At 35.7% G+C, this 13,117-nt stretch overlaps 1 protein-coding gene across 1 annotated transcript in view; it reads right to left on the bottom strand.

Annotated features, from left to right (window-relative positions):
• ANO3 (anoctamin 3) overlaps positions 1-5,790 on the bottom strand; it is a 529,603-nt gene extending 523,813 nt beyond the window's left edge. Inside the window, exon 1 of the mRNA XM_023550773.2 lies at positions 5,637-5,790. Coding sequence (XP_023406541.1) covers positions 5,637-5,790 — 154 coding nt within the window. The remainder of the gene's footprint in view (positions 1-5,636) is intronic.
• Positions 5,791-13,117: the final 7,327 nt, after the last annotated feature.

A 13,117-nucleotide genomic window follows, 5' to 3' on the forward strand; every position in this document is an offset into this window, starting at 1 on the left:
TGTGTTTATCAGGTCATGTAGTGTAGTTTGACAGAGGATTTAAATGCAGTGACGCAATGACTGAATACATATGTGTGTGCTGTGCGTATATGTGGTCATGTGGTTTGATGGGGGTATTATGTAGTGTTTATAAAGAGTTCTTGTTTATTCCTGTGGATACTATTGGATAATATAATTCTTTTTTGAAAATATGTTATTTGTTTGGGATCACATGTGACCTTAGTATTAGTCATTGGCTGAGAAAACACACACACACACACACACACACACACACACATACTCACACACAGAGTTAATTGTCTTATGACTCATTCATACTCCAGTAGGGTAGATCTATTTTTTGTGTGTAACACAATGGAAAAAAAATCATAAGAACCAAGTTCTTCTCTCCATTTTTGCTAAAAAGTAGCAGTGTGACTCTGGGTAAATCACTTCAAGCTAATCTTTTTTATCTATAAATAAAAGAGAAAGGATTCTTTTTTGTCTCAAATAGTTATTATAAAGCTATAATACATCAACACCTTAGTAAGATTTTTGGAATTTTTAGAATAGGAACTTAGAGAAGATAATGTCTCTCATGGAAATGAGTAAAAGGTAATTTTAAAAGATATAACAATCATGTCAATTTTAAAAGATACAATAATCATGTCAATTTTTTTTTTATACTAGTTTGTAATACTATACTCTAGGATTAGTTTCCTAGAAACATGTTGGATTGAATAACCTTTCCAATGTAAAAAAAAAAAAAAAAATCATTAAAAATGCTAAATGATTCTGTAAATGCCTCAGTAAGTAGACAGGGCAAATTCAAAGTTAACATAGTCATTTCAAATCAATGTGTTAACATTTACTCATCAATAGGCTAAGCAGTCTTTCCTAGGCCACCTAGTTACTTATCAGTGTCTTTTCTTTCAAAGATATCAATTCAACCATTCCAAGTTAAGGATAGATTAGTGTGTAAATTAGTGATACATAAATCTATATGTGAAATATGATGGGTAAGTACAATAATAGTTTACCTCTCCATGTGTGATAACAATGTCAAGAGGATTTAATGAGATCAGAATGTCAAATGATTACACAGTAATTAAAAATAGTAGTTATTGGCATTTTTAAAATTCCTGATTATTGTCACAATCATAGGTCAAATAGTAATAGCAGTAGGTTGCTATGAGTTGGAATCAACTTGACAGCAATTGGTAATAGTTGCACTTATAGTAGTGTAGGGGGAATAATACTTGGAATGGGTGAAGGCCTGGATCTAAGTCCTTGGTCTGCCACGTACTAACATGTCACTGCAACTTAGATGTGCAGTTTCCTTATCTAAAAAAAAAAAAAAAAAGAAAAGAAAAGGAGTAATAAAATTATTTGATTTTAAATGGTGCTCAAGAGAATCAAACATCAAAGAACTCTGTAAATGATAAAGGTCTTTGCAAATGTTGACTCATTATTTCCAATATAGTAAATTACATATAAAGAGAGGCTTTGTCTTCACCCATCTTTTTGTTCTTGGGTTCATTAGAAGTGTTCTAAGTATTTTTTTTTCCAGAAATCTTTTTTTTATAGCCTGGGGTGGTCTTCAATTTCAACTAATCTAATTTTGACATTTTATGTATGAGGAAATTGATCAAGTAGAGATATCAAAACCTTGTCTAAGGCAGCATAGCTTAAGCAGGACCTTATTCTTGTTTGACTTTTTAATTAGTCCTCAAATTGCTTCCTCAGAGTAACATAATTTACTTCTTTAAACCCAAATCCCCTGCCCCCAAATATCTTGCAGGATGTTAGAAAATGTTCTCTGTAAAAGTGTTCCAGATTCTAATAAATTTGTGAAATTCTAGGTTAAAAAAATATTGACAAAGAGTTTTTTAAAAATTGAGCACATTCCAAAAGCCAGAGAGGAAAGAAGACATTTATATTCTCAGTACTGATTAAATCCATTTCTGGAATAAAAGAAGCGCCCCCTCACCCCCCATTGGGACTGTGTTTAGGGTTAATTTCCAAGTAGTGTTTGGGAGAAGAAAGAACAGTGAATTTGGAGCTGGAAAAAAAAAAAAAAATTCATGACATTCTGATCATCCCTCTGTCCCTTCCATCACCCTGACACACACACACACACACACACACACACACACACAGAGAGAGAGAGACGCCCGTGCACACACACATTTACTATACATGTGTTTCTTTGGCTCAATTATGTTTCTTCTCTGGGCTTCAGATTCTCATTCTATTGAATGGAGTTTATGATAAATGAGCTCTACCTCACGGATTTCTTGTGAAAACTATTGAGACTCTGCAGATATGTTGTTTTTAAAATCATATAGAAGTGAAAGGTATAAATATAGTTTTTTTTTTTTTTTCTAGCAATAGAACATATCTCTCTTTTTAGATGTACCGTCTTCATTTTGGAAATCCTGGTGGTGTAGTGGTTAAGTGCTACTGCTGCTAACCAAAAGGTTGGCAGTTCGAATCCACCAGGTGCTCCTTGGAAACTCTGTGAGACAGTTCTACTCCGTCCTATAGGGTTGCTATGAATCAGAACCGACTTGGCGGGAATGGGTTTGGTTTTTGTTTTCTTCACTTTCTGTGGATTGTCATCTGCTGTATTTTATTTTCCTATGCATTGTCATACCATTGGGATTAAAAAGACAGTATACTTTCCCACTGCTACTTCCACCTTATCTTCATTTTTATATAAACACCAAACCACTAATTCCCAATCCTATTCAATAACCGTATTTTAAATGAATGAATAAACTTTAATTACTGAAAACATGGTGAACAGGTTTAGCATACAAAATGTATTTTGGAATGCTTAATGTTTCTTAAAAGGTTCAACTGATGGACACATTCCACATCAGTACTGCCCTGCAAAATGTTACCATCAGGTAACAGATTGTGTGATAATTTCAGCTTCATATTTTGGCAGACCAAATTCATGTATAATTTGATAAAAACAAATACTCCCTATGTCAGGAAACATATTAAAAAGTAAATTATGATGTGTTACTTGATCATTTAACCAAAACCCAGTGCCATAGAGTCGATTCCAACTCATTTATGTAGTCATATTTATTAGATGTGTACCATGCATAAGGCACAAACAATTATGAAATAACAACTACAATCAAGAAACATAATGCAATATAAGATGAGTTATACAGATAAGTAGTTACAATAAAAGTCAAAATACGAGCATTTTTATAGATAAAACAAATGTTTTGAAGAAATTTAACAAAAGAAATCCCTTCTTTCAAAAGTGAGATAACCATAATCAAATGGGAAGAAGATGGCATTTAACCTCAGTAGAAGATTAATAAATAAAGGTGGGGGAAAGAATTATTGGAAATTATAACTAAATACTAATATAAACAGAGGTTAAAAAGTGTAAGGCATTTTTTGTAGAATATGTCTAGGCAATAAGAGTTTGGCAAAGTCTGGAAAAGCCAGAGAGTTTAGGTCCTAGAGCACCAGGTTTATCAGAGGGCACTCAGAATTACAGAAACCCTGGGCTCAGGTGGGGAGGGGTCAGGCTTGTGTTTCACGAAGTTTGGTCTTTCTTTCAGTGGACACAAGGCTAATTATAGAAAACCTGGAGAAGGTGAAATCAGTTAGGAGCCTATACATGTGCCTCAACCAGGAGGCATAAATAGCCCTTCAGTGACTTAAGTGACTTTCAGTCCTCCAGTGACTTAAGTGACTTAACTTCAGTGAGATAAGACATATTTTAAGAATCCATTGGGTTTGGGGCTATACAAGCCAAAAAACCAAACTCATTGCTGTCAAGCTGATTCCAACTCATAGCAACATAATAGGACAGAGTAGAACTGCCCCCATAGAGTTTCCATGGAGCACCTGGTGGATTCAAACTGCCAACCTTTAGGTTAGGAGCTGTAGCACTTAACTACTATGCCACCAGGGCTTCCTATGGGGCTATAATCGTGGACAAAGAAGTAAGCGGTAGAAGACAAATATTAAAAGAAATTACATACAAATACTTTATATCATAATACACGCTAACGGATGTTTGAGATGACCAGGTGTCATTGACAAAAATGGGGATGTCAGGAGGAAGGGACATTTTTAGGAAGTTCTTTCTGATTAAGTGGGTTAAATCTGAGACACTTCTAGAATATTGAGGTGGGGGTGTCTGCCAGGCTCTTGAGTGTTTTTAGCATGCGTTTCTGGAGAATTTACAGCTGAGGTATACGTGTGCATGTCAGCTACATGAGGACAACTGTTGACTCTAATGAAATGGGTGCAGTCACTGTGACAGAGATGACCGGAAGACCAAAAAAGATAAAAGGAACACGGCTATGAAACCAGGATTGAACTGACAAATGTTTTGTTCATAAGCTCCTTTGCCCAATTCAACTTCACTGTATAAATCTATGTAGATTTATAAAGAAATATATTTCCCATCTCCAGGCAATTGTAAGATTTAGCACACAGTAATACTTCTTCTGATTTAAGAAAAAAAAAAAAATAACAGAGTAGGAGTCTCTTTTATCACAGTAGAAAGGAAGTTTAGAAAAGGGTGTCTTACAGAGCAGGTTACAGAAGAACCTATGCTGTAAAACAACTCATACAAAAACATCTATGAACAATAAATCAGCAATTGGTTCAGGGTCAAACGAAAGTTTTTTTTTTTTTTTTTTTCCAAATCATCTGATAATAAGAATATGTGGATCAAGTTCTCTTAGAAAAATCATCTCGTTGCCAAAGGAAATCTATTATTCCAACAAGTATTTTTCGTTGGACAAAGATCAACCTCTAGTAACATCTAGAGCTATAAAGGCTTTGCTTAACTTTTTACATTCATACTGTACAACCTTTGAGGAAAGCTAACTCAACCACAATATAATTTTTCAATAGAATGCTATTTAAAATGTTATCTATTTATTGCTGTAAAGCTTTCTACAAAACACATTTGATTCTTTATCAACACCTTAGAGCTGTTTATTATAAAACAAACCATCAGAATTTTTGATGAATACAAGTTATTAGCATATAGTCTAGTTGCCTCTAAACTGCACAACAAAATGAAGAATATGCAGTCTTAGCTAAGTACCATTTTAGGTATCCAAAGGAAAAAAAAAAACCTCAAATTGATTTCTATCAAAACTGTCAGCTCACAGAAAATTTAAGTCAGAACACAAAGTAACACAAACAATAAGGATATTCCCTTGTTTTTAATGAGAACGTAAAATACAAATCACCCTTCCATTTTCATAAAAGGAGGTAGAGATAAAAGAGATTAATTGAAGGTGACAGAACTTTTACTGTGCAGTCCGTGGGTAAGATCCTTGGTTTCATTAGTTATCCTAAACCAAACTATGCCTTGATAGGCTTGACTGTTCAGAGAAACAAGGTCTACTTCACCATTAACATTTTTTCTGACTTCACTAGAAATGTTTTGTGATATTTCAATACATAAGCAAAAAATTAGTCCTCTCTTCTTTTTGTACAAAGTCTACTTATAAAATTTGGGAAAAAAATAAGAAACTAGAATTAGCATCAGCTCTATCACCACAAAGTAGGTGACATCAACATTTGTTTTCTACACATCTGACCCTACAGAAGCACAGGTATAAAGTAAGATACTCAAAATAACACTCTAAAGTTTAGCTTACCATCAGGAACAGAATTGGAGTGCTGAAGTTCCAACTGACAGGAATCGCTAGAGAGTTCAGTCAGACAGGTTAAATTAAAATCTGAGCTGGAAACACGCTCCCGTCTGGAGCTTCCAGGAGAAAGATTATCCAGTTCAAACATCACAGCTGACATTGCAAAATTCTCAGTTAAGAAAAGCGAGGTTCACCCTAGTGAAGTTTCAAAGAACACAGGAAAGAAAAAAAAAAAATCACTGTATCGTAATCAACAATGACTCCAGGCTCCCTGGTGATTATTTTCACTCAAAAAAAAAAATCCAAGTGAAATAAAAAAGTGGAGAACTGTCTCTCCAAGAAGTTTTCTGTATTCACTTCTTTCCTAGACAATTGACTTCAATAGGATGGATGGATGGATTTTAGAGTTGTTTTTCTTGAAGAGATCTTGTTGCCATTAAACGATAGCACTAACTCCATCTCAGACAGACTGCAATGGAAATTAAAATGGGCTAAGTGAAGATATGGGCAAGGCTACAGAGAGATGCTTTTAGTAACTTGGTAATAGAAGTCTCATTCACATTTCTGTATACAAGAGATCAGCTGGGTGGGGCTAGGAACTGTCAGGCAATGCAACTTTATTCTCCTGGGCAGCTCATCAGAGGAATGTTAATTTGGGAGGAAGTTAACCCTAAATGATATTTTCTGGGTCAGGGTTGTCAACCCATTATCCTGCTGCTTTTTGAGAGATGACTGTGATTATGGAGATTAAGAGATGATTTTTTTTTTAATGGTGATCTAATGAAATGCGTGACTGGAGAAACACAAAAGATTAGATTTCACTGTATGAGCAGATGATCAAAGTAAGAACAAAATGACAAACAGGTGGGGGTTAAGGGGGCTGGTATTGTTATAATATTTAAGAGGTAACACATGGGTTCCCTACGAGTTGCTAGACGGAGGGCTGTGTTGATCACGTCGGAAGATTTAACTTAGGATCTCACCCTTATTCATATTCTTCCCTCTAATTCATGAATCTAATAAAGAGATATCTTTTGCTGAATTACTCTTTGGCAAGAGTAATTCAGCAAAAGATATCCTTCAGTTTAGTTAGCCGAAGACATGAGGCATGAGGTTCAGATCAGTTCTCAGTTAGTCTGTTTTAATTCATTAATTTATTTATTCATTCAAGAAAGCATTTATTGAGTCTTTACTAGATTTTAAGTTAGGTATTGAAATATCCACGTAAGGTCTCTTCACAGGATGTGGGCTGGGTCTAGTCTCAGCAGGGAAGAGCTCAGATTGATTATGGCATTAGGTATGGTGGTATATGTGCCACGCATGAGGAATGGTATATTTAAAGAAATTTTTACTTTTTTTTCTCAGCATCCTTCAATTCAGTAAATATAAGAAGTTTTCAAATCAGTGGCTAAAATGTAGAAAATAGCCTGGACAAACAGTGACATATCTTATTCATAACTAGTTGTTATCTTTAAGCAAACAAGTAAAGAATTCTGCCTCTCTGCTCCACGTGCGTTCATAAACTATAGCTCAGCCAGGGGAATAATTTTTATCCCTACAGCATGAGCAAGAAACAACCTATTGTGCTATGTAAACATACTCCACTCTTCTGGCACAGGCAGGAGAAATCTTTGATTAAGACAACTAACAGGACCAATCTCCACTAATAAGTATACAACACCTTGCTTGGATAAAAAGGTGAGAACAGTAGGAAAATTTAAACCATAATCCAGAAACATATGCCATTGTTTAAAATAAAATGAAACAATTCTGTACATATTCTGGCATAGCTCCTTCACAGTTTGATATGAATACTTTGACTCCTACCACCAACGAATTCTTAGAGTCTAATTTAGACTCAATAAAAAACACAGATCGGCCAATAGTGGGAAATGGGTTGATGAAATGATGACTGCTAGGGAAAATAAAGAGCCCTGGTGGTACAGTGTTTATGAGCTCAGCTGGTAACCAAAATGTTGGCAGTTGGAATCCACCAGCCGTTCCTTGGAAACCCCATGGGGCAGTTCTACTTTGTCCTATAGGGTTGCTATGAGTTGAAATTGACTTGAAGGCAATGAGTTCATCTTTTAAGGAGAGGAAAAACAAAAACAAAATAGAGGATAATGAATGAAAGGTAAAAGGTGCTAAAAATAATTTAGAGAAACAAAGTAGCTTCTGGAATAATGAAAGGTGGGTGTCACAATTCTCAATTGAAATATTTATTATGATGCATGGCGGGAGCACTTTTTGAGAGATGAAGTCTGAATGTTTTGATTTGAGAGTTACTCAAGGTGGTTTATCAACAAAAGTTTTTCTAGCCTCTATACCCAGTGGTGTACTGGTTAAGAGCTCAGGCTGCTAACAAAAAGGTCAGCAGCTGCTCCTTGGAAACCATATGGGGCAGTTCCCTTCTGTCCTATAGGGTTGCTATGAGTCAAAATCAACTTGATGGCAATGGGTTTCATTTTGGTTTTACACCTCTGCTAAGTTTTTCAAAATCCAGAAGTGTCTCCTATTTCAAGTGATACACTGAAAGATGTGGTTAAAATGGAAATGCTATTTGAAAAGGGAACTTTAGTTAACAACATCTGATAAATGATCTCTACCTAGGCCCTGAGGGGATGATTTCTTAGGTGACAGTACAGACCTATTCTCTCTAGTAGTGGGTCTTAATGTTTTAAGCATTAGACACCTTGGGGAAAAAAGTATATATTTATATATATACACACACACACACACACGTGATAGTACAGACCTATTCTCTCTAGTCGTGGGTCTTAATGTTTTAAGCATTAGACACCTTGGGGAAAAAAGTATATATTTATATATATACACACACACACACACACGTGATAGTACAGACCTATTCTCTCTAGTAGTGGGTCTTAATGTTTTAAGCATTAGACACCTTGGGGAAAAAAGTATATATTTATATATATACACACACACACACACACACACGTATATATACATATACATATCTCCAGTCATCTATTCCTGTGTATACATGGTGTATTGTATTAATATATGAAAAATATTTAAGATGATGTATGACTTCTTGAAATTCTCTACTATTTAAATACATTAATCATATTTACACACCTTTGAAAAAATGTTAGTGTAAGTGAGAGAAATTTCACTGATTGGCCCTGGTGGCAATTGTTCGTATACACGTAGATTCATAAATTCAGGCAATTGCTCTACTCCTTGCCTCCTCCTCACCATACCATAACACTGCCCCAGACATGGCATCCATATATTCATAAGTTGGAAATTATTATTACATAGAATATAAGAAATATGATTTTTACTGATTTTATAATATAGGGAACACTGGTGGTGCACTGGTTAAGAGGTTGGCTCCTAACCTAAAGATTGGCAATTCAAATCCATCAGCCGCTCCTTGGAAACATTACGGGGCAGTTCTACTCTGTCCTATAGGGTCACTATGAGTTGGAATTGACTCGATGGCAACAGGTATAATATAGATGAGCAGGCAATGGGTATAATACAGGTGAGCAAACACTCTCCACAAATTAACTTCATTGTCCTTTCTCCTAGTGACCTAGGTACAAACATCCCCTGAGACCTCTAGACCAAAACAAAACAAAACAAACAAACCAAACTCGTTACCTTGAAGTCCATTCCAACTCATGGAAACACGATAAGACAGCACAAAATTACTCCACAGGGTTTCCAATGACAGACTGGTGGATTTGAACTGCTGACCTTTCAGTTAGCAATCGAACCACTGCGTCAACTGGGCTCCTAGGAGTATTTGTATTAAAGAATCTTTTAGTTAATGTGGATCCTCAAGAATTGCAACCCTTAGCATTTTTCTATTCCTGGGTCTTAGAACCTCTCACATTCTATCCAGTGGCTCCCCATAGACTGCTAGTCTTTGGTGAGATACTTTCCATGACAGTTTATCTAAAGCTTTTAGTTTTAAACAAACGAGATTTCTGCAAAGCTTATGAAACATTAGTGTAAAACTGTACCCCTGTTATCTCCCTGTTACTATGATAGCCAGAGATACCTTCCAAACTTTCCTTCTTAGAGTGCAAACACACATCAGCAGGGAATGCAGTATAGAAGTCTCCTTCTTATTTGGCTGGTCACACTACAAACATTTTCCTCTCAATGTGGATCAGTTTATCTCTGTTACTATAGCAACCATTCCCTTGCTAGTGGTTACAATCAATTCAGGTCCCTGGTCCTTTATTCGGAAATCTTGGTGGTGTAGTAATTAAGAGCTACGGCTGCTAACCAGAAGGTCAGCAGTTCAAATACACCAGGTGCTCCTTGGAAACTCTATGGGGCAGTTCTACTCTGTCCTATAGGGTCTTTATGAGCCAGAATCAACTCAACCACCATGGTTTGGTTTTTTGGTTTTTGGTCCTTCATTCATTTCAAAACACACACTGTATTTTACAAACCCTTCTCCTTTGGAGGCAAGCTAAAATTTGGTATAATCTGCTTTGGGCTCTCTTAACAGACCTAACGTTATTTTATTTGGAAAATAGCTAACTTTAATTTAAATAATCGCAATTTTAACTGGATCATAATAATACAACTTTAAAAAAGTTTAATGTTATTTCTTACAAAGTCTTCTGTATAAGTCTCCAAGTGAACAATTTTTATAAGTGTAACTCAGAGAATATATTTTCTCTTAGCTGATTTTTCTAAACTTCTAGAATGAATTAAAGAAAAACAAGACAAAATTTAGCCTGAATCTGTTGACATTTATTGCCTTTATGGCCAAAAAAATCTGTGAGAAATAAAAATGGAAATTTTTTTATTAGTATCCAACTTTAACTTTACTGAGTGCTATTTTATCTTATCATGGCTTTTGGTTCTAAATCTATTTATTTGTCATTTTAACCTGTTCACAATATTTCTCAGAAATTGTTTCCTTATGTTTCACTTATGTCAGATTCACACATTGAATCAGAATTACTCAAAATTCTGTCAACAATCAAATTGCTTATACAGCCAAACACATTTCTCTAACTCAGACAATTACGGATGGAGGAAAAAAAAGTGCTCTCATCTCACTGTATTTACAGTCCACATTATTGTTGCTGTTAGGTGCCATCGAGTCAGTTCAGACTCATAGAGACCTTATGGGCAACAGAAAGAAACATTGCCTGGTCTTACAGTCCACATAGCTGATGCATATTACCAAAGCCATGGGTGTTTGCTTCCTGAGTTTCTCAAACAAACTTACAAAAATCATTCATGGGGACCAATCCCACATTGCAATGCATTTTAGAAGCTCCATTTAGAGTTGAGAATGTTCAGCTTAGTACTAGGTTTATTAGAAATAATGGAAAAGTTATTTATTTCAAAGCATTAGTTCTATATTCCATCTCCTAGGAAAGATAGCCACAAAAATCCTTTTTGTCAGACCATCTCTGCATTTATCATATTATATTATATGGCTGCTATCGTAAACCAAAGGGACAGTCTCATGCAGGAAAGATGACTATATGGATATTCCTGGAAATAAGCATTCCAAAACTGAGTAATCAGGCATTTATAAGACTGTCCCAGGATGATACTGAGATTGTATTTTGGAAGAATATAAAGGATTCATAAAATCAATTTGCAAGGACAAAAGGAAAAGGAGGATTCATTTTATATGGAATGGTGCAGAAACAACCGTGGCCACTTGCCCAGCAGACTTTCATTCTGCATTATGAAAAAAAAAAAGAAATCTTACAATTCAAATTTGGCCCCAAGCCTCATAGGGTTAAGGAAAAAGTACCTACTAAAATCCCCATGTTCAAGAAATCACCCATCGTTTTTTCAATGAAGAAATTAACATTTCTCAGTAGAATTACTAAGATAGTTGAAAATATACTAGAAAACAAAACAAACCAAAAAACACCACCAGAACTCTGATTTGATTGTAATGGGGTGAAGGAGCACTCTTCTGTAAATATAACCTGAGTTTAATGAAAATATTGAAGTAAGTCATGCTTTCATGATATAAAATAATGCTTGCAGCGGAAATAAGACTTCATTTGCCCGACTTCTGATTCCAGTGTGACTAGAGGGGCGGCACAGTGTGCACTGGAAAAAGTGGGGATTTTGAAACCCTCTGGGTCTGGTCTCAAATCCTGTCTGTGTATTTAGTACTTATGTGCATCTGGTATATTTATTTAATTTTTTCAATCTGCTTTCTTGTTTGTAAAAATTGGAAACAATGATACCCACACCTAGAAGGAATCTTTGAAAAGTAAATGAGGTAGTATCTTCTGAGCTGCTAACACAGGGTTTGGCTCAAGACCACCCCTTCATTTGTTTATCCAGCATTTGCAATCTACCAGTTATTGCTCTAGGCATTGTTTAGCAAGGCAGACAAGATGCTAGCTTCATAAAGATTATATTCTATTGGAAAAGGTAGAATAAAGCCAATGAGTCATAAGATGCCATGAAAAGTGATAGTCGTTATGAAGAATAAAATACAGCAGCTAAGGAGAAGCCTTGGTGGCTTAAGGAGAAGCCCTGGTGGCATAGTGGTTAAGTGCTACGGCTGCTAACCAAAGGGTCAGCAGTTTGAATCCACCAGGCGCTCCTTGGAAACTGTGGGGCAGTTCTACTCTGTCCTATAGGGTCGCTATGAGTCGGAATTGACTCGGCGCCACTGGGTTTCGTTTTTGGGGGGTTTAAGGAGAAGCATGTGAAAGGGCTGTCAAGGAAAAACTCTCAGGAGGTGTTGTCTACGCAGAAAGGAAAAGGAAATGAGGGAGTGTGCTTTGGAGGTATCTGGAGGAAAAGGCTTCCAGGCAAACACAACAGCAAGTACAAAGCCCATGAGAAGGGAATGTGCTGCACATGTTCAAGGTCAATGGGGCCAGAGAGGGTCTAATATGTCCCTAGAATATAAACCAGTATGCACTGCACTGTATAGCTAAGAACAAGGGTTCAGAGTGTAAGACATGTCCTATGTCTACCTTTGGCAAGTCAGTTAAACTTCTGGGCTTAAGTTTTATCATCTGTAAAGTGGGACCAACTGTCTCAGAGTGCTATTTAGAGAATTAAATGTGTTAATAAATATTAACGTGAGCACATTGCAAACAGCAAAAATCTATATTTTTTAAATCAATAATGAACATAGACTAGAAAAAACATGTTTTTCTTACTGGAGATCCAAAGTCCATTTCCTAAGAGTATAGTCTACTTAGCATTCTCCGATTCATCATTTTGAGATATATCTTTTTGTGTGAAATCTGAGGGTGTTTTCTATTCTGGAGTTATGCCTTCCTGTTCTTCTCTTGTTTTGTTTTTAGGTTTCTTTTGGACGGAGTTTGGATGTTTCTTTCCAAAGCTTTAAAAATCTTATTGAAGATCTTTGCTATCTCTTAAACATCAGTGAGCTATACAAACATTTCAAAGATTGATGAATCATAAAATTCAAAGAAAAAATTTAGAATTCAAGAACAAATATTTTTGGTGTTTTCTTTTTGAAAGTTTTGACAGTT

The sequence above is a fragment of the Loxodonta africana genome, chromosome 7 (assembly GCF_030014295.1).
Source record: "Loxodonta africana isolate mLoxAfr1 chromosome 7, mLoxAfr1.hap2, whole genome shotgun sequence".
NCBI classification, from domain to species: Eukaryota; Metazoa; Chordata; class Mammalia; order Proboscidea; family Elephantidae; genus Loxodonta; species Loxodonta africana.